Below are 23,020 nucleotides of genomic sequence, written 5' to 3'. Positions count from 1 at the left end.
CCTCAAGTAGTAGAATGCTAGCCTTGAGCAAAATAAGCTCAGGGACAGTGCCCAGACCCTGAGTCAAACCCCAGTACTGGCCAAAAAAAAAAAAAAAATACTGAAATTGGGGCTAGGAATGTGGCTTAGTGGTAGATTGTTTGCCTAGCATGCATGAAGTCCTGGGTTCAATTCCTCAGAACCACATAAAAAGAAAAAACCAGAAGTAGTGCTGTAGCTCAAGTGGTAGAGTTTGAGCCTTGAGCAAAAGAAGCTCAGGGACAGTGCCTAGGTCCTGAGTTCAAGTCCCAGGACTGGCAAAAAAAAAAAAAAAGAACTACTGAAATTAATGTTCAGACCAAAAAGTATTTGAGAAATCAAGCAAGTGTTTTATAATGGCCTGGTTATAATAAACACTATCAGAATATCCCTTTTTCCACAAATATGTAATATATTAAGGAAATTAGAAAATTTTATGTTAGAAAGCATGTATTTGGTATTGAAGAATAATACAGACACATTTAAAGCTTGATAAATATTTTTAACTTAATTTTATCAGAATACATTTGCTGTCTGTTTTTATTTCTCAATTGGAGATGTATTAAGTATAGTCTTTTTTTGGTGCTGGTCCTGGAGTTTGAACTCAGGGCCTGGATGTTGTGTGTGAGCTTCTTTTGCTCAAGGCTAGTGCTGTACCACTTTGAGCAACAGCTCCACTTCCAGCTTTTTTTGGTAGTTTAGTAGAGATCAGAGTCTCACAGCCTTTCTTGCCTGGGTTGGCTTCAAACCTCAATCCTCAGATTTCAGCCTCCTGAGGAATAGGATCATAGGTATGAGCCATTGGCATCCAGCTCTAGTATAATCTTTGTCTTGAAATAGGTTACCGGTTAGTCAGAGATAATAAAAAGTAACATATCTACAACACGATTTCACCAATATCTAAACAAAATGGTATATTGGGCACATATAGTAGTTCAGAGATAAAAAGGAGTTGATCTGGGGCTGGGAAGGTGGCTCAGTGGTAGAGCGTCTGCCTTGCATGCCTGAGGCCCTGGGTTCTATTCCTCAGCACCACATAAGCAAAAAGAAAAAGTGGCACTGTGGCTCAAGTGGTAGAGCGCTAGCCTTGAGCTGAAGAACTGAGGGACAGCGCCCAGGCCCAGAGTTCAGGCCCACAAACGGACCCCCCCCCAAAAAAAGGAGTTGATCTAAAGTATGGATAGATGACAGCATAGGCCCACAGAATGAGAGAGGAAAACCTATCTCTGTAATGTCAGTGGGAACCTTTGGCAAGGGGTGAACTTTGAAGTTATTTGGAACACAGTTTGTAAAACATTATATAAGCATCTTTTGAAAAAAGGAGGTTGGAATGCTGGGCATGGTGGCCCAAATCAGCATTTAGAAGGCTGAGGCATGAATTTGAGGGTCTGATCTTAGAATGAGACCCTCTCTCTCAAAGAAATAAAATAAAGAGATAGGATACATATCAAGCAGTATGTATATATATATATCACTTGATCCTTACTACTCTCTTCAACTGGACAGTAGAAATCCTTTCCTCACACTTTTTGCTCTCCTCCTCACTTTCACTGATGGCCTTAACTCATTCTTCATTGGAAAAATAGAAAATTTAAGAAAGAAATTGGGTAGAGTGCTAGCCTTGAGCTGAAGAGCTGAGGGACAGCGTCCAGGCCCAGAGTTCAGGCCCACGCCTGGACCCCCCCCCAAAAAAAAAAAAAAGAAATTGCTTCATCTTCCATCAGTGAATTCCTAATCAAGTTTGTTCTTAAATGTGTTTATCCGTTCATTTTGCTTAACAAACTACTTCTGCCTTTGTATCAGAATGATTTAGGGAGATTATTTAAAAACATAGATTCCCAAGAGTCTTTTCTGTACTTCAAAGCAATTAGATTGGGCCAAAAACAGATCTGCACTTGAGCTACATGAGGAACATGAATAGACGAAGGATGGCTTAGATTTCTACTCCCTCAGCCAGCACATCTTTGTAAGGAGATGTAGAGAAGTGTTCATCATTTTCATTACTTGCTTTTATTTATACTTTTTGTTTGTTGCTAGATAACTTTCCTCTTAGAAGAATCTTACATTAAAAAAATTCATAATAATCCTGATGATGATGATGATGATGATTTTGTGTGTGTGTGTGTGTGTGTGTGTGTGTGTGTGTGTGTATGTGTGATCCTAGGCAAGTATTATACCTCTGAATTGCTACTCCAACCCTCTACCTGTGTTTATGAGGCCCAGCACAAATATAGCTGCTGGTTTGTTTTTTTATAACCTAAAGATCCTTTGCTTTACTGAGGTATAGTTTACATGTTATAAGATTCATATTTTAAATGTACAGTAATTTTCTAGTAGATTTCTAAAGTACAATCATCAGTAAGTCTATTTCTAGAATGTTTCCATTGCTACAAAAATATGTCCATTTCAGTCTTCTTAATTTCACACAACCCGGGTTCTATTCTCTGTCCCTATAATATATATGCCTTTTCTAGAACATTTTATATTGTTTATACATTGGTCTTTTGTATTAGGTATTCAAGAAAATCAGTTAGTCAGTGAGAAATAAGATACTTTGCTAACCAAAATACTTGAGATATTATAGTTTAAGGCAGGGATAAGCAACATGTAGCCTGTGGGACTTACAAGGTCTAGGAAATGATTTAATAAACTTATGACAGGGAAGACATTGTATGCATCTCTTGCTGCTCCTGGCCTGTCTGCCTGAATTAATAATTTTGTATGGCCTATGAATGATGTTATAAATATCCAAATGGTCCTTAGCAAAAAAAAAAAAAAAAGATTTTTCACCCCTAAAGGGAATCGAAGAGGTATAACTCCAATTGTAATATAATCAAAGTTGTATCTGTTGGGTCATAATTTTGTCTTTTTTTTTTTTTTTGTCGGTCGTGGGGCTTGAACTCTGGGCCTGGGCGCTGTCCCTCAGCTCTTCAGCTCAAGGCAAGTGCTCTACCACTTGAGCTACAGCGCCACTTCTGGTTTTCTGGTGGTTTATTGGAGATAGGAGTCTCACAGTCTCTCCTGCCCGGGCTGGCTTTGAACTGCGATCCTCAGATCTCAGCCTCCTGAGTAGCTAGGATTACAGGCGTGAGCCACCAGCGCCCGGCTAATTTTGTCTTTTTGTTGGTAGGAAATACTGCACTAACTTATGCCTGTGCTGGAGGATTTGTTGATATTGTGAAAGTGTTACTTAATGAAGGTGCAAATATAGAAGATCATAATGAAAATGGACATACACCCTTAATGGAAGCAGCCAGTGCAGGTCATGTGGAAGTTGCCAGAGTTCTGCTCGATCATGGTGCAGGCATCAACACTCATTCTAACGAATTTAAAGAAAGTGCTCTTACACTTGCATGCTACAAAGGTATTCTAATCATGTATGAATATTTATAATTTTTTCATAACAACTTTAAATATTTGAGTATTGAGTATTTATATTGTTTGTTTTCCTGTTATTTAGAAAAAAATATATATAAAGCCCATTTTAGCCTGCATTTTCTATAGTAGTTTCCCAGTATATGTTTCTTTATTATTTTAACTTGATTTATTCAATTAGCTATGAAGTCAACCAAACCACTTAATATAGATGTAAGTTTCCTTTACTTAATAACTTTTGTTTTATATGATTTTTAACCCTTATTTAAAAGTAATATACCCACAAATAAAAATACATGTAGCAGAGAAAACCTAAAAGATAAGAAATAGTATGAAGAAATTTAAAAATTACATGTGCTGCTGCCATCTAAAGGTAAAAAATCATGTAATCAGTATTTTAGTTTGTGTACTTCCAGTGTGTTTTTAGATATTTTAATAAACAAATAAATATATAAATACATATATGAAACACAACAGTCTTACTCAACACTTTTTTATAGTCTGCTTTTTTTTAGCTGTATATCATGAACATTTTCTCATCTCAGTAAATGTTCTTGCAACACAATTTTGATAATTGGATAGTATTTCAGTTGCCTTATGGGTTGATTTGGCTACATACATCAGAAAATCCAAATGATAAAAAAAGCTCAAAAGTAAGCTATCTGGGGCTTATATAGTATAGTTCAGTTGTTATCAAGATCTCAGAATTTTATTTTTCTGCACTACCATGCTAGTATGTAGTTTCTATCCTCAAGGTTATCTAGAAGCCAAGAGAGTAAGTAGGGCCCCAGCAATCCATATTCTAGGAAAGATGAAGAGGACAGAGCAAAATAGGGAGTATCTTCCAATTTAGTAAGCTCCTTTTCAGGAGTCTTCCTAGAATTTTGTCTTGTAATTCCTGATTACTTCTCACTGGCCAATAAAGGCTGGAATGGGCAATCATTTTAGTCATGTATGTTGTCACCTAGATAAAAATTAGTTGTTATTAAAAAAGAATGGCTATTGGGTAGGGAACTAGCAGTCTCTGCCAAATACATCATATGGATACACCATAATTGCCTATTGTTGGACACTTGAATTGTTCCCAGTTTTTCACTATTATTAAAAACACTGTGATAACATCCTTGTGCAGACATTTTTGCCTAATCTCTGATTATTTCCTTAGGATAAATTCCTGGAAGTGGAATTGCTGGGTCAAAGGGTATGGACATTTTTAAGGCTTTTGATACATATTGCCAAATTGCCTTCTAGAAAGGTTGAATCAATTTACACTCCCACCAGCAGTGTTTGAGAATGCCCTTTATCCCACCCTACACCCTCACCAACACTGGGTATTATCATTCTTTTTAATATTTGCCATTTTGATAGTTGAATAAAATGGTGTTTCATTTTAATTTGTATTTCTTTAATAGGAAGGTTAATAGCTTTTTATTAGTTTAATATTCATTTGTATTTCTTTTTTGAATTACCATTTCATATCCTTCACCCATTTTTCTACTGGAGTGTTTGTCTTTTTCTTATTGGCTGTTAAGGCTTTTTATTAAATGTATCAAGAAGATTATAATTATATTAAATGGAAATTTTTATGCCTGCTTTTTGTCACAGTGAGTTTATGGTCGTTTTAAAGTATTTTTTCTAGAAATATAACTTAAAGATACTTTACCTTGCTTTCTATTTGATTTCAGTGTTTTGATTTGATAAATAGTTTATATGAAGAAAATAATAAATATTGCTTTACTTAAGTAGAATTTTGTTTTTGACCAATTAAAGTCTTTAATACCTAGATAATAGAACTTTAATGAGAGCCTGCTTATTGTTTTGGGTTGGCTTTGTAGAACTGTCATTTATTTATTGAATTCCAAATAAGTTATGATAAATTGTATGTAGATTCATCATTTTAACATTTATTCATTTAACTGATAGTCAATTCTTTAACTTCTTTCTGAAGGCCATTTGGATATGGTTCGCTTCCTACTTGAAGCTGGTGCCGATCAAGAGCACAAAACTGATGAGATGCACACTGCCTTAATGGAGGCTTGCATGGTAATTTTAATTGTTTTCACCCAACCTTTTCTGGGAAAAAAAAGTCATATGTTTTCAATCTGCTGAAAATTACTAATTGGTGTTTGGTTTGTATAGTTTGTTAAGCCAATTCTAAATTAAACACAGTTAAAGCTTTAATAAATGTGCTTTGGCAAGAGGATATCAACATGTAATCTTAATATAATACTGTTGGGTTTTGAGGTATTATTGATAAAACTAATTTCAGAGATGGTAAATATATTTTTAATATTTGTATAGCTTCAGAGTAAAAACTGATGCCAAAATATACATTGGGTATAACCTCTGAATAACCTCTAAAGCATGTTGTTTCTTTTGAAGATAAAAATTTACAATTAAGGGCTGGGGGGATAGCTCAAATATGAGGTCCTTTCCAATATGTGATAACAAAAACAAAAATAGAACCCAATACACACACACACACACACACAGAGTTGTTTAGACAGAGTCTTACTATTATCACACACAGAGTTGTTTAAACAGAGTCTCACTATTATCCCAGGCTGGCCTTGAACTTAAAATCTTCCTGCCTCATTTTCCCAAGTATAGCCATATACCACGATTCCAAAATAGAATTATACTTTTATTCCAAACATTTTATATCACCTTTAATACTGTAAATCCAGAAACCATTTTTCTTCTTCTGTAAGGAAATACCTATGAAGTACATGTGTTAGGTACTTTTCCATAGTTAAGACCAACTAAAATTCTAATACTGATAATATACCTCTAAGATATTAACTTATAAAAAATTTTTATTTTTTCCTTTGTCAGAAGCAGTGTTTATTAGTTTCAAAGAGTACCTATTACACTTACTCTCTTGATGTATAAAATTAACAGAATCTATAGAGTATCTTTTAAAAATCCAAGTAAATTTCAACTAGCACAATTTACTAGAGCTCATAGAGGCTAGTTACAAATAATAGCAATTCTTTTGAATTGTAAAACATATATTTCCTTCAATTTGAAAAGAGTTTCATATGCCAGATAACTCAGTATACCAGATTGCTAAATTTGACTAAAATACATTTTACTTTACTTATAAATATTAGTAAAACTAAAATTTAATGTGAAAGTTTGATATGTCAAAAGGGACCCAAACTATGCTTATGAGTTAAGGATAATAAAACACTTGATGGACACTGAGATACATTTAATTAAGATTTCCTTAATGAGCTGGGCACTAGTGGCTCACACCTGTAATCCTAGCTACTAAGGAGGCTGAGATACCAAGATTGAAGTTCAAAGCCAGCCTTGTGAGCAAAGTCTGTAAGACCCTTATCTCCAATTAACCACTAAAAAGCAGGATGTGGACCAGTGCTAGTAGTTCACACCTGTAATTCTAGCTATTTCAGAGACTGAGATCTGAGGATCGTGGTTCTAAGGCAGCTGGTTGTAGGTAAGTCAGTGAGAGGCTTATCTCCAATTAAACACCATAAAAAACCAGAAGTGGAGATGTGGCTCAAGTGGTAGAGCACTAGCCTTGAGCAAAGAAACCCTCAGGGGCATCATTAGTCCCTGAGTTCAAATCCTACTACCAGGATTTTAAAAAAAAGATTTCTGGGCTGGGAAGGTGGCTCAGTGGTAGAGTGCTTGCCTTGCATGCATGAGGCCCTGGGTTCGATTCTTCAGCACCGCATAAGCCGAGAGGAAAAAAAAGCCGGAAGTGGCGCTGTGGCTCGAGTGGTAGAGTGCTAGCCTTGAGCTGAAGAGCTGAGGGACAGCACCCAGGCCCAGAGTTCAGGCCCCACGACTGGACCCCCCACCCACCAAAAAAAAAAAAAAAAGATTTCTTTAACAGATTGCCCTGAAGTAGGAATGTAGCTCAGAAATCAAACACTTGCCATAGCATATAGGAGGCAGTCATACAGCATTGTACTCCCTGCCCCATGCACACACACACACACACACACACACACACACACGAACTGCTCAAGTATTAAATTAATTAAAATTTTAAAGATTATTTTAGCATTTTTGAAATATAGACCGATATAACATGTGACTTTATATGGCCACAATGATCATTAGGCCTAAATAAATTTAGAAGTCAAAAATTTGAAACTGAGCTTTGTGTTGTAGTGTGGTGATAAAGAGATAAAATGAATAACATTCCATAAGAATGTTTGTGTTAATTGCCTTACTATCTATGAAAATAGACTCAGTACAGTTATTTACAAGTAAATAAGGTCTTTTTTTGTGTGTGTGTGCCAGTCCTGTGGCTTGAACTCTGAGTCTGGGTACTGTCCCTGAGCACCTTTTGCTCAAGGCTAGCACTCGGCTTTTTCTGTGATTAATTGGAGGTAAGAGTCTCATGGACTTTCCTGCCTGGACTGGCTTTGAACCTTGATTCTCAGATCTCAGCCTCCTGAGCAGCTAGGATTATAAGCATGAGCCAGCAATACATGGTTGGGTCTTTATTTTTCTATCTTTGTAAAATTCTGTGCCTCAATGCAACGAGCTTCTCTAATGAGGAAAAATATAGGGTAGTATCAGTCCACAGAGATTTATCCTGGAAACATATTCCCAGAGGGGAATGACTTCATAGAGGTTGTTGTGTTATTGTTTTAGGTTTTAGTTTTTTTGTTTTTTTTTGGCCAGGCCTTTGTTTCTAAAATAGATACAAGAAAGTTTCTAAACTTAAACTTAACATCCTCTGAATGTGAGAGTATGTTTGACCTAGTACTTGTAAAAAGTAATTATTTTGAGGTATTGTTTTTTACTTTTTTTGGGTGGGGGGTCTGGTCGTGGGGCCTGAACTCTGGGCCTGGGCACTGTCCCTCAGCTCTTAAGCTCAAGTCTAGCGCTCTACCACTTGAGTCACAGTGCCACTTCCGGCTTTTTTCTTTTTTGCTTATGTGGTGCTGAGGAATCGAACCCAGGGCGTCTTGCATGCAAGGCAAGCACTCTACCACTGAGCCACCTTCCCAGCCACTGAGGTATTGTTTACTATGAATTCAACAGTTTTTTTTTTTCTTAAAAGTATGCAGAAATTCAAGGCAGGCTCTGGTGGCTCATGCCTACAATCCTAGCTACTCAGAAAGTACAAATTGGGAGGCAGGATCCCATCTTAATCAATAGCTGGATGCAGTAATACATGCCTATTGTTTTAGTCAAGCATGAATCCAAGATCAGGAGGATCACCTTTTTGGACCATTTTGGAAAAAAAAGAGACCCTATCACAACAACAACAACAACAGAATGTTGACTGTGGTAGTGTGGCAGGAAGCATTTAATAAAAGGATTATGGTCTAGTCTAGTACAAGCAAAAATAACAAGACCTTGTTTCAAAAATAACAGTGATACTGGGTGCCATTGGCTCATACTCAGGAGACTGAGATCTGAGGATCTTGGTTTGAAGCCAGACTGGGTGGGAAAGTCCATGAGACTCTTACCTCCAATTAATCACAGAAAAAGCCAGAAATGGCACTGTGGCTCAAGGGGTAGAGTGCTAGCTAGGTAAAGTGGCTCAGGTACAGCACCCAGGCCCAGAGTTCAAGCCCCAGGACTGGCAAAAACAAAAACAGTGGTAAAAAGGACTTGAAGGTATGGCTTAAGTGATTAAGTGCTCCTTAGCAAGTTCTAAGCCCCAGTATCTCCAAAGAAAAAGAATGTGGAAAAAGAGAATTAGAAAAAAGGTTGAAGGGTGAATAATATTGAAATATATTGTAATTATATATGTAGCCATTGGCATAAGGAATCTTAAGCTGTTATTAATAAGAAAGTTTGAGGAAGCAGGAAAGAGAAGGCACTAGCCAGGCACCGGTGGCTCACGCCTATAATCCTAGCTACTCAGGAGGCTGAGATCTGAGAATCATAGTTCAAAGCCAGCGCAGGCAGGAACATATATGAACCTCTTATCATCAATAAACGACCAGAAAACCAGAAGTGGCACTGTGGCTCAAGTGGAAGAGCACTAGCCTTGAGCTGAAATGCTCAGGAACACCGCCCACGCCCAGAGTTCAAGTCCCACGACCAACAAAAAAAAAAGAGAGAGAGAAGGCACTAAAGAGAGTTATTCTGAGCAAAACATAATATGTGCACATCTGAAATAACTTAATGTGATTGCATGGTACAGTTAATACACACTAAATAAGAAAGAAAATAAAACAATAGGAAAGTAACATAGGTTTGGGTGGGACAGGCAAAACTGGGAAGGGGAGAGCCAAAATACAGGTAAATGATGTGAGTATGGGAATGCATGTTTGAAAATAGAACAGGAAAACATTGAAATTATTTTAAGGGGAACTGTGAAGGGGTGTGCCTTCAAGTTGTCAATGGAAATGCCACAGTGAAACCCCTTGTTAATAAAATTTTTAATTAGAATATATAATGTATGCATATCTGAAATACCATGGTAAAATCCCTTAGTACAATTAATACAGACTAAAAGAAAAATGAACGACAGAAAGTATAACCTGCTCTGTTGTAGAAGGGTAGATACCAATGGAAGGAAGAAGGGTGACTGAAGAGAGTGAATGGTCAAAGCTATTTATTAGCAAAGTAGTTTATGTGACAATAAAACAATGAAACCTGTTAAAATTGTTTTAAAAGGTAAGGGAGAATGATAGAGGAAGTGAGTTTGATCAGGATATGTTGTATTCATGTTTAGAAGTATCATAATACTGCCCCCTACCACTGTACAACTAAGGTGCTAACTTTAAAAAATCATAGCTGAGAGAGGCATTGGTGGCTCATGCCTATAATCCTAGCTACTCAAGAAGTAAGTATCTGAGGATCACGGTTCAAAGCTAGCCTGGACAAAAAGTCCATGAGAGTCTCGTCTCCAATTAATCCCCAAAAATCTGGAAATAGAGCTGGGACTCAAATGTAGAATGCTAAATAACCTTGAGCAAAAAAGCTCAGGGACAATTGCCCAAGCCTTTTGAGTTCAAACTCCAGGATTGGCATGTGCGAACACATGCATACATGTTCAGATAACATACACATATACACTACCATAAATGAGTACTGGTGGCTTTTACCTTTAGTCCTAGCTTTTCAGGAGGCTGAGATACAGAGGATCAAAGGTTTGAGGCTAACCTAAGGAGAAAAGTCTGATTCCATCTTTAGGAATCCCAGCAAAAAGTCATGCTGGAGGTATGGCTCAAGTGACAGAGCACCAACCAAAGAAGAGGCCCTAATTAAAACCCCTATATAACTTCTTCCTGAAAATCATTTGAAAAAATGAAACTCAAAATTATTTAAATGTAACTGTAAGTTACCAAGCCTAATTCTATTGAAAAAAATTTGAGATTTGGTAAAAATTAAGGTAAAATAATTTTAAACATTATAAAGTAATGTTAATGACTGGATAAGGCTCAGATGGGCATAATAATGTATATGCTATCTAAGCTAAATCCTCTAATTTTCTTGTCCTCAATCTCTTGCTTTGCTTCTCCCATTAAAAAAATGTCTAAACAAAAATTTTCTCTTTTTGCTTTACCTCTGAAAATTTGCAGGATGGACATGTAGAGGTGGCACGTCTTCTTTTGGATAGTGGTGCTCAAGTGAACATGCCTGCAGATTCATTTGAGTCTCCACTGACACTAGCTGCCTGTGGAGGACATGTTGAATTGGCAGCTTTGCTTATTGAAAGGGGAGCAAATCTTGAAGAAGTTAATGACGAAGGATACACTCCCTTGATGGAAGCTGCTCGGGAAGGACACGAAGAGATGGTGGCACTGCTCTTAGCACAAGGTAAAGTAGTTGTACTTCTTTCATGAACAAAATTAGTTTTCTTTGGGTGTTTTATGTTAGGTATCAGTGAATTTTAAGACATTAGAATATTTTGTGTTTTTGCACTAGCACTGATGGTAATGTAACTTTTGAATACCTGAAAGAGAAGCTAGAAGGTAGAGATGATTATCTATCACAAATCAGAATATCTTTATTATTGTTCAAAGTAGTTCTTTTCTTCTTAATTTTCTTACCAGGAGCAAATATAAATGCCCAAACAGAAGAAACCCAAGAAACTGCTCTTACCTTGGCTTGCTGTGGAGGATTTTCTGAAGTTGCAGACTTTCTGATTAAGGCAGGAGCCGATATAGAACTTGGCTGCTCCACTCCTCTGATGGAGGCTTCTCAGGAGGGACACCTGGAGTTGGTTAAATATTTGCTGGCTGCTGGTATGTTGTTTTAAAAATGTCCTTGTAGTACAAAAAGAAAAATATAAAATAACACTTGTTATATGTGGAATCCAAAAATACTGAACTATAAATAGAGTTGAATGATGATTCCTAGAGTTGGGATGGGCTGGATGAGGTAAATATTGTTAAAAGAAACAGGAGAGTTGGCTACCAGTGGCTCACACTTGTAATCCTACCTACTCAGGAGGCAAAGATCTGAGGATCACAGTTTAAAGTCAGCCTGGGCAGAAAAGTCTGTGCTACTCTTATCTCCAATTAACCATCAGAAAGCCAAGAGTGGTGGTGTGGCTCAAGTGATGAGTGCTAGCTTTGAGGGGAAAAAAAGGGGGAAGATGTTGACAAGGAGATAGAATTTCAGTTAGATAGGAATAAGTTTAGTGATTTATTGCACAGCAGAGTAACTATAGTTAAAAATATTGAAATATGCATTTCACATTTCTAGAGGAGTAGACGAGATATTCTCACAAAAAGAAAAAAGTGAGGTGATCAACATGTTAATTTTCTTGATTTAATTATTCCAGTGTATTCATACTTTACAATATCATATTGTACCCCTCATAAATATATGTGACTTATTTATCAATTAGATATAAAATTAGGTCATACCTTTAATCATAGCTACTCAAGAAGTTGAGATTGGGAAGATTGAGGTTTGAGGCCAGAACAGGTACAATATTTTGTGACACCTTCTTAACCAATGTAAAGCTGAACATAATACTATATACCTGTCATTCTAGGAGCTGTAAGTAGAAACAAGGTTAGCTCTGAATTCTTTTTTTACAGTGATTTCATTTGTAGTCTCTGATAGTTTTCTTGCTTTCTGATAAACAGGCTCATGTTATTCTTGCTCCTGTCTTAGATTCAATTATTTCTCCAAAAAGCTCTATTTTACTTACTAGCTAGTGTTATTGAGACTACAGTGTAAGCTAGAAATACATTTGTTTGGTCTTTCAGTATCTCTAAGCCTTTTCAATGAGTCAAGTTAGGAAATACATATTTTGTGTAGAGATTTAAAAAAAATACATCTTGGGCCAGGCACTGGTGACTCATCTGTGATCCTCTGACTACTCAGGAGGCTGAGATCTGAGGATCACATTTCAAAGCCAGTCAGGAAAATTCATGAGACTCTTATTGCCAATTAATCACCAGAAAACTGGAAGTGCAGCTTTGGCTCAAAGTGGTAGAATGCCAGCCTTGAGTCAGAAAGCTCAGGGACAGTGACCAGACCCTGAGTTCAAGCCCCTCAACTGACAGAAAACTAAGCAAAACAAAACAAAAATCTAGAATTCATGTCACTACTTCCAATTCACAACAGTAAGATTTTTACTTAACCTCAATTTTTTTCTTAACCATGCCAAAACTTTTGGTTCTTACTAAGTAATTAGTTATTTGACTTGTTCCACAAATGCAATAGAGCTGTTTCAGAATTCAGACCAACACTAGCATCAATATGATTTCCCAAAACTTTAAAAACTCTTTTGATTTGTTTTTGTAGCTCTTTTATTCTTTAGGGTGTAGCTTATTTAGGGATATATAGACAAATTTGGTTTAATTATGTTTAGTACTTTTTTGTGAGGCTGAAAGCATTTTTGAAATAAGAGTGTTCTTTAATTTTTTTAAATTTTAATTTAATTTTATTACCTCTGCTGGTACTAGAGCTTGAGCTTAGGGCCTTAGCTATCAAGGCAGGAACTCTACCACTTACGCCACACCTCCACTTTCCTAAAATGTATTCTGATGATGTTTTACATTTTGAATTCTTTGGTTTCACCAGATTGCAAAATTGGACCATCTAATTCCACAGTTCACAAAGTAAACTTGTGCTTTTTTTGTTTGTTAGGCGCTAATGTACATGCTACAACAGCAACAGGAGACACTGCCCTAACCTATGCTTGTGAAAATGGACACACGGATGTTGCAGATGTTTTACTTCAAGCAGGGGCCGATTTAGTAAGATATTTTAAATTTGAAATATTTTTGCATGAATGTAAGCACTTGTTTATATTTAACATCTAGAAAGTATTGATAAAGATCAATAGTTTGCTTTCTTTGTATAAAATAAAATAGTTTGGCCACTTGTAGTTGTTGCATGTATTGACTATATTTGAAGTAATGATTAATAGAGCAAATTGATTTCCTAGGTAAAACTATTAATTTCCTTCTCATACCAGCCCCATTTGATACTCCTACTTTTTAAGCTGCCATTTATTAGATATATCATAAATTTAGTGTGATATGTTCACCATGTAATATGTCAAAGGGTAGGCCAGACCCAAGTCTGTCTGGGGAGTAGGGCTCTGCAGACCCTACTTTCATTGACTAGGGTCCAAGCTTTGGGGCCTACAACAAACAGGTCTTTTAGTGTTAAGAGCCATTTAGTGGAGCCTGTGGCTCAAGTGATAGAACACTATTCAATGAATATGAATTATATTCAAAGGAAAAACAAAAAAGCTCAGGGAAAGTTCCTAGGTCCTGAGTTCAAGCCCCAGGCATTCAGTCTCTCTCTCTCTCTCTCTCTCTGTCTCTGTCTCTCTCTCTCTCTCTCTTTCTCTCTCTCTCTTATACACACATACACAGACAGGTGTGAGCTGGGCACTGGTGGATCACACCTGTAACACTAGCTACTCAAGAGGCTAAGATCTGAGGGTCACAGTTCAAAGCCAGCCTGGGCAGGAAAGTTTATAAGACTCTTTATCTCCTACTAAGTACCAAAATAAAATAATGAAGCTGTGATTCAAGTGGCAAAACACTAGCCTTGAGCAAAAAAGCTCAAGGACAGTGCCCATGCCTTGAGTTTTTTTTTTTTTTAAGTTACATGCTTACTCCATGAGTTTTGTCTGTAGAGAGATGTCTCTGCTTAATAATACTTTTTATGGTAGAAAAAAGTCATATTATTTTTTAGTAGTCATAATTCTTCAGTGCAAAAAATTATGATAGTTTGAATGTTTAAAAGCTATAAATAAATTTTATAATTTCAGGCTTTACTATAGACCAAAGAAAGAAAATTCCCTTATGTGTTGTTTTTCTCCACATACTCAAAGTAGAAAGAGTTAGGAGTTGGGGAATTAGCTTACTGGTAGAATACTTGTCTAGTCTATGAAGCACTGGGTTCAATTACCAGCACCACAAAAATCAGTCAATCTGCTTTATTCTATTCTTTAAGATATTTTGTACCAGATGTGTTAAAATATTTATTAAGGTTTTAAAATACTTTATGGTATATATGTATGATATTTTCTTTATCCATTCATCAGTGGATTCCAGTTTGGCTAGTGTGAACAGTGTTCTAATAATGGGTATGAAAATATCTTTCTTGTTGTTGACTTATACTCCTTTTGATATATGCCCAGTAATGGTATGGCAAGATCATAAGGTAGGTCTATTTATTAGTTTTTAAAGAAACCTCCATACTTATTTACAATATGGAAGTTTCAACTAGTTTACATTTCTACCAGTAGCGTATGAGAGTTTCCTCTCTTCCCACCCCTGCCCCCATAGTCTACCCTGCACTCTCACAGCATTTGTTGTTTTCTTGATGTATGCCTTTCTCAATTGGGGTGGGATATAGTCTTAGCAAAGTTTTATTCACATTCCTTTGTGGCTAAGGATGTTGAACATTTCTTCATATATCAGTCATTTATACTTCTGAGAACTGTTTCTTTAATTTGCTTGCTAATTGATTAGTGAGCTGTTTAGTTTTTTGAGCTCTGTATATTCTGGATAAATAGCTGGAGAAGATTTTCTCTCATTCTGGAAAATATTTATTGTGGTTTAAAACCTTTTTAATATAAAAGTTTAGTTTTCTTGTATTGTTTCCTGAGATGAAACTAAAGTTTTGGGACCTCCCCCCCCTCCCCCCCAATCCTAGCACTTGAACTAAGGGCCTGGGCACTGTCCCTGAGCCACTTTGTGCAGAGTCAAGACTTAGCGCTCTACCACTTGAGACACAGTGCCATTCCTGGTTTTTGAGTGGTTAATTGGAGATAAGAGCTCATGGGGGCTTTTCTCCCAGGCTGGCTTTGAAGTGTGATCCTCAGATCTCAGCCTCCTGAGTAGCTAGGATTACAGGCGAGAACCACTGGCACCCGACTTGTAATTACATTTTTAAAACAGTTATTTGAAGCTTTATTTTCTCTAAGCTTAAAAATGTTTCAGATTTGAAATATTTATAATTCTAACTTATTTTTCTAGAAGAAACATATATCAAGAAATATAGAACTCAAGAGAGAATATGGAAATATGTATTTCTATATTTAAAATATCTATATTTTAGCACATTGAATATTATATCGGAATATAAGGCTTTGTCTGAAAAGTAATTACATAAATTTGAATAATACCTACTTATTTAACTTTTGGACTAGCTTAGTTTTTGTATATAGACCACTTTGAATACGTGTGTGTGTGTGTGTGTGTGTGTGTGTGTGTGTGATTGTGAATCAGGGCATGGGTGTGTGTGTGTGTGTGTATGTAGTAGATTGTGAATCAGGGCATTGGTGCTTTCCCATAGCTTTTTTTTTTTCTTTTTTGTTGGTTGTGGGGCTTGAACTCTGGGCTTGGACGCTGTCCCTGAGCTCTTCAGCTCAATACGAGCGCTCTATGGCGTCACTTCTGGTTTTCTGGCAGTTTATTGGAGATAAGAGTCTCATGGACTTTCCTGCCCAGGCTGGCTTTGAACCATGATCCTCGATCTCAGCCTCCTGAGTAGCTAGGATTATACGCGTGAGCTTCAGGCTAGTACTCTACCACTTAAACTAGAGCTCCATTTCTGGCTTTCAGGTAGTTAATTGGAGATGAGAGTCTCATGGACTTTCTTGCTCAGGCTAGGTTTAAGGCATGAGTCACTGGTGCCTGGCTGTAGAGTTGTTGTTGTTTTGTTTTGTTTTTTTTTAAAGTGTTCTCCCTCTTTAATGTGCAGAATTGTTTTAGCTATTCCAGAATCATTGAATTTAACTTGTACGCAGAGCGCCTTGAACAAATGACAAATCTCCATGCTATTATGTGCAACTATGAATTAACTACAGAGGGAAATATTATATATTGAATAAAGATTGTAAATTTTTGCATGGCATGTGTTTAGTGGGCTCGGGTTTTTTTATGATTTGTTGTGCTTATAGCTGTAATATGATATAAACTTATAAGAAAATTTTATTAAATATATTCTGTAGTACACATTTTGTAGTACTTAGATTGTAAAAAACTATTTTGTAAAAGACTTTGAGATCACTTAATCTTGTTTCTCTGTAATGGATTTTTCATATTTTGGTGTCTTTACAAAACTGTTACTAAATTACTTGGCTTGAAATAGTCAATAAACACCCTTTTAAACACTGAAGTTAAGGCCTGTTTAGTGGCTCAGTCCTCTAATCCTGGCTAGTTGGGAGACAGATTGGGAGATCCTTTTTTTGAAGTCAGCCAGCCAAATCAGGAAGTAAAGGAGACTCCATCTGAACCAATGTCTAGATGTGGTGGCATGCCTTAGTTATCTTAGTGTCTGGTGCTGTAGTGAAAGCTTGTCATTCCCAGTGCTACAGGGAAACATAAGTAGGAACATCCAGGCATACAGGAATTTCACACCGCAAAAATGACCAATGCAGAGTTAATTGAATCCAGAAAGAAAGTACAGCTAGCAAGATCTGGGCACTACAGACCAGTGACTCCTCTGGACATCCTAGCAAATGCTGGGTTATAGTTTTTGGTATGGTACCATCCCTCACCCAGTGCTAGCGGGTGGTCCCTCTGATCCATAATCCATTGTCATCAGCGGTGCCCATGATCCTACCTCAGGCCCTTTGGGTCCATCCTATGCCATCTACTTGCAACCTGCCCAAGCCCAAACCATTACACCACCCCAAGACCTGAGCCCAGCAGTCTGTTCCACCTACTAGATCAAATGACTCCACAGATGCCACCACTGAAAAGCCACCAATGATGCCATGAAGTTCAGTAACCTCTCCAGACCTGGAAGCTTGCTGCCTTCAGCAGAAAGACAAGGGGCAAACGACTGAAAGAGGGAGGCAGCTGGAAAAAATAAAGGTTCCAAGAAAGTAAGTGTGCTGAGGACAGTGGATCAAAAAAGAAATCCGTGTGCTAAGGGCAGTGGATCCAAAAAGAAATTTAAAGAGGACTTTAAAAAGATTTGAAAACTTCTTCACAACTTTTTCTTCAGGATCCCTAATCCCTTTCATTCAATGCTCATCCCTGGGAACAAATCCATTTTGTCTAGTAAAGAAAACCTGTCTGGGCTGGCTTGAACTTGTGATCCTCATATCACAACATCCTGAGTAGCTAGGATTACAAGTATGAGCCACTGGTACCCAGCAAAATTTAAAACTTTTCTGAACTATTTTACTTTAGTCGTGTAACTATTAATAGTTTGGGAAAGGAGACCGTACAATATGTCTTTTCATAAAGTTGGAGATAGAAAATTTTGTTTCTTTGATTCTTTTGAATGTTCTTGGATAATAATGACACTTAATTCTCTCGATTTCTTTTATTCCCCTTCCTCATTTTCCTTTTTATCCTTTTTTTCTTAATTTTTCCTTGACATTAATTTTTAGATACTTAAGAATATAAGTGTTTTCAGATATTTATGAATATAATTTGTCCAATTCCCTTGTCAATGCCTGCCTTCCCTCCCTCCCTCCCTTCTTCCCTCTCTCTCTCTCTCTCTCTCTCTCTCTCGTTGGTTGTTGGGCTTGAACTCAGGGCCTGAGTGCTGTCCCTGAGTCTCTTTCGTGCTCAAGGCTAGTGCTCTACCACTTGAGCCACAGTGCCACTTCTATTTTTGAGTGGTTCATTGGAGATAAGAATCTGATTGGGACTTTTCTGCCAAGGCTGGCTTTGAACTGCAATCCTCAGATCTCAGCCTCCTGAGCTAGGATTACAGGCGTGAACCACTGGCACCTGCCTGCCCCCTCCCTTTTTTGGGGGGGGGTGTCGGTCGTGGTGCTTGAACTCTGGGCCTAGGCGCTGTCCCTCAGCTCTTCAGCTCAAGGCAAGCACTCTACCACTTGAGCCACAGCACCACTTCCGATTTTCTGGTGGTTAATGGAAGTTCAGAGTCTCACAGACTTTCCTGTCTGGGCTGGCTTTGAACCACGATCCTCAGATCTCAGCTTCCTGAGTAGCTAGGATTACAGGCGTGAGCCACCGCTAAAATAATATCTTAATTCATTTCTAATTTTGTAGAGACTTCTTGATAGGTTCCATGGTGGATTCTTTTTGCTTATTATTTTTGCTTGAGTAATATTTGTTTGTTAAAAGTAATATGGAAAGGATCAAGGAGAAGAAGTAAGTCTTGGTAGCTTCTTCATATCATACAAGTGTCTTGAAATACTTTATTACTAAATCTTTATCATAGGAACATGCATTCTTTACAGTAAGTATACTACTTAGGTAGGAAACTGGAGTTACTCTGTTAGTGGTGGGGAACTTTTTTTTTGGATATTTCTTTTTTGTCACTTAAAATGTCTGTTAGAATTATGGATAATTTAATATTAACTTATATTGCTATAAAAAAAACTTCTAGATTTATTGACACTCTCAGACCAAATGATTTCACAGGACTTACAGGACTGATAGATGTTCTCCTTTGCAGAGCCCTTTCTAGGCCACATTTCCTTTATTTGGAGACTTCATATACTCTATAGTCAGTGACTAAAAAGCACTAAGTACCTTTACAATGAAGGAAAAGGTACATTACTGTTTATATTACTGTATTTACCAATTGTGTGTGTGTGCGCATGCGCGGGCACACACATGCGCACGCGCATGTGTATGCATGCGCATACTGTTGTCAGGGCTTGAGCTCAGAGCCAGAGCTTACCTGGATTTCTTCCTGACATTTGACGCTCCACCACTTGAGTCCAGCACCATGTTGGCTAATTGGAGATCTAGCCTCGTATTTTTCTGCTTAGTCTTGCTTCAAACTTTAGTCCTCCAGGTCTTATCAGCCTCCTGAGTTGCTTGGATTACAGGTGTCAGACAGTAGTGCCCAGCTTTCCCTTCAGCTTTTCACATTCCCTAAATCTCTTCCATCTTTCTTATCCTTGGTTAAATATTCTTAAGTCCTGTTCTCCAAGGATGAGTGCAAATAATTCAGCAGAATTATATTTTACATGAGATGTTTTATATTGAAGTTTTATTTAAAACCGTATTATCATAGCCTTAAAAAATCAAATTCTGCTCAGGAGATCATAGTCTTTACAGATAAGGATCATTTTAGTTGAAGTTTCTTAGTTAATAGAAACCAGCACTTGAAGTATTGGTCACAAGGTCTTCATGGCCAAATGTGATTTTCATTTTGGAATAAGTTCCGTGAGTTCTTCTTTTTCCTTTCACAGGACAAGCAGGAGGACATGAAGACTATTTTGGAGGGCATAGATCCGGCCAAGCATCAGGTGAGGGTAGCCTTTGATGCTTGTAAGCAACTACATAAAATAGGTGTTATAGGTAACCAGAACTGTGGATATCAGAATTCCAGACAAAAAGTTCTAGGACCTTGATGGATAACAAAGGAAAGCTTCTTCAATTACAAAAAAAAAAAAAGATTTTATAAATTCTCAATAAATTTTTATTACTAGTAGTTTGTTTTCTTTCTTAGTACTCTTTCTATGTGATAGCCCTAAAAAATTTCTTAGGCCAGAATAGAGCTTCTTATTTAGGAAATTCTTTTGCATTATCTTTAATTGGGAAGGTTAAGATATCCCAAGAAGAAAGCCTCAGAATTTGCTCATCAAAATATGAAATTCATGATGATATATTAGATTGTTTTGATAAGATTCTCAAGCAGCTTAATAACTTATTAGCTTTGTAAAACATTTACTATATTGTTTATGCTCTCATTTCTATAAACTAACAATCAAACTTGTCTTCTTGTTAAAATTGACTTAGTAATGTCAGATAGCTTACCCCTGTAATCCTAGCTACTCAGAAAACTGAGATTTGAGGATCATGGTTCAAGTTCCTATCTCCAGTTTACCCCTAAAAAAACCCCTGGAAGTGGAGCTGTGGCTCAAGTGGTAGAGGGCCAGACATGAGCAAAAAAGAGCTCAGGGACAGTGTTCAGGCCCGGAGTTCAAACCAGCACCTAAAAATAAGTATTTGACTCAGTAATGCATGATAGCACTCATCTGTAATCTCAGAACCTGGGTGACTGGGGCAAGAGGGTCATGAGTTCAAACAAAGCCTAGAAAATAAACAATGTTGCTGGGCATGGGTGGTTCATGCCTATAATCCTAGCTACTCAGGAGGCTGGGATCTGAGGATTGTGGTTCAAAGCCAGCCGGGGCAGGAAAGTCCATGGGACTCCAAGTAACCACCACAAAACCAGAAGTGGTGTTGTGGCTCAAGTAGTAGAGAGCTTGCTTTGAGCTGAAAAGCTGAGGGACAGCACCCAGGCCCAGAGTTCAAGCCCTATGACTCAATAAAATAAATAAACAATATAAACTGGTCATTGGTGATTTGTGCTTGTAATCATAGCTACTCAAGTGGCTGAGATTTGAGGATCACAGTTTAAAAGCAGCCCAGGCAAGAAAATATGTGAGACTCTGATTTCCAATTAACTATTAAAAAAAAAAGGGCGGGGGGGGGAGCCAGAAGTATAGTTCAAGGGGTAGAACACTAGCTTTGAGCAAAGACACTCAAGGACAATGCCCAGAGCCTGAGTTCAAGTCCCAGGACTGTCACCAAAAAACCCCAGTGTCTCCTATTATATCATTCTTTTTTGTTTTAAATTTAAAATTTATATTTAAGTATTTAAAAAAACCAGTAGGTATGTATATGTGTATGTGTGTATGTATATATGTATGTATGTTTTTTAAGAAACAATGTTCAAAAACTCTGGTATTTACTCAACTTGCTTGCTCTGTTGACACTGTACTGCTTAAGCACAGTTCTATTCCTATTTTTTGCTGAATATTTTGGACATGAAGTCTCTCAGGCTGGCTTTGAGTCCCAGTCCTTCGGATCTCAGCCTCCTGAGCACCTAGAATTATAAGCATGAACGACCTGTATTCGTCCTATTTTTTCACTCTAAAATTGACTTTTAGGAAGGTAAATATTTGAAAAACATTCTTTTCTCTTGATACAAATGTATGAAATTGGGCTGGGAAGGTGGTTCAGCGGTAGAGCGCTTGCCTTGCATGCCTGAGGCCCTGGGTTCGATTCCTCAGCACCACATGAGCAAAAAGAAAAAAGCCAGAAGTGGCTCTGTGGCTCAAGTGGTAGAGCACTAGCCTTGAGCTGAAGATCTGAGGGGACAGTGCCCAGACCCAGAGTTCAGGCCCCATGACCGGACCCCCCAAAAAAAATTATGAAATTTGTTCCTGAAGTTTTTAAAAGTAAAACGCTTAATAACTATTGTAATCTAAAGACATTTGTTTAAACTCAGGAGCTGTTCTAAATTTTTTAGTTAGGGATAAGTTGTACATGAATCACAACTTAGGTCAGCTAACATAAGCTTCTTAATATTGACCCACTCAGTCACAATGCCTATTTAATATCTTCATTATTGGCTTATTGACTAAGAATGTATGTATTCTGCTTTATTTATTTATTTCACAAAATATTACTTACAAGTGAGAATTTTTACTGTTTATCTAATGTTACAGCTTCCTACCAAGAATATAAAGCTGAATCAGGCACAAGTGGCTCATTCCTGTAATCCTAGCTATTCACAAGGCTAAGATCTGAGGATCACAGTTTGAAGCCAAACCTGGTAGAAAAATCTGTGAGAAATCATCTTCAACTAACCAGCAAAGAAACAACCTAGAGGCATGGCTCAGGTGGTAGAGTACCAGCTACAAGTGAACAAAAAAATCTGAGCAAGAGCATGACAGACATAGTCTTTCTGAGCTCAATTCTAATACCAGCACATACATACCCCCCAAAAAATTATAAAACAGGTATTGTAGCTCAGTGAGTACATATGCTTAGTATATGTGAGACCCTGGGTTCAATCACTAGTATTGCAGTCATGGAGAAGAAAGTAAAGCTAAGTGTTATTTCAGATAAAGTTCTCCTACCTGGATTTTATCAAGGAAATACGATTATAAGTCTTTATATCTACAAGTTTCTAAAGTATGTGGTTTTTTGTTATTTTGTTGTTGTTTTGTGATGGTCCAGGGATTTGAACTCATGGCCTAAGCACTATCCTTGAGCTTTTGTGTTCAAGGCTAGTAGTCTACCACTTGAGCCACAGCTCCACTTCTGGCTTTTTAGGAGTTAATTAGAGATAAGAGTCTCATGGACTTTGCTGCCCAGGCAGGATTTGAACCAAAATTCTCAGATCTCAGCCTCCTGTGTAGCTAGGATTACAGGCCAGAGGCTACCAACACCTGGTTCTTGCCACCTCCCTCTTCTTCCTCCTCCTCCTCCTCCTCTTTCTCCTCCTCCTCCTCCTCTTCCTCCTCCTC

General features: G+C 37.5%; 1 protein-coding gene across 1 annotated transcript in view; it reads left to right on the top strand.

The window, feature by feature from the left end:
- Window positions 1-23,020, top strand: part of Ankhd1 (ankyrin repeat and KH domain containing 1) — a 134,175-nt gene that overhangs the window by 41,387 nt on the left and 69,768 nt on the right. Inside the window, exons 5-10 of the mRNA XM_013020304.1 lie at window positions 859-865; window positions 3,149-3,382; window positions 5,342-5,436; window positions 10,917-11,154; window positions 11,391-11,582; window positions 13,444-13,553. Of these exons, the coding sequence (XP_012875758.1) occupies window positions 859-865; window positions 3,149-3,382; window positions 5,342-5,436; window positions 10,917-11,154; window positions 11,391-11,582; window positions 13,444-13,553 (876 nt within the window). The remainder of the gene's footprint in view (window positions 1-858; window positions 866-3,148; window positions 3,383-5,341; window positions 5,437-10,916; window positions 11,155-11,390; window positions 11,583-13,443; window positions 13,554-23,020) is intronic.

The sequence above is a fragment of the Dipodomys ordii genome, unplaced genomic scaffold (genome assembly GCF_000151885.1).
Source record: "Dipodomys ordii isolate 6190 unplaced genomic scaffold, Dord_2.0 Scaffold50, whole genome shotgun sequence".
In the NCBI taxonomy this organism is placed as follows: domain Eukaryota; kingdom Metazoa; phylum Chordata; class Mammalia; order Rodentia; family Heteromyidae; genus Dipodomys; species Dipodomys ordii.
Note: the sequence above shows the minus strand (reverse complement) of the source record. Positions and strands in the feature narration are given on the sequence as shown.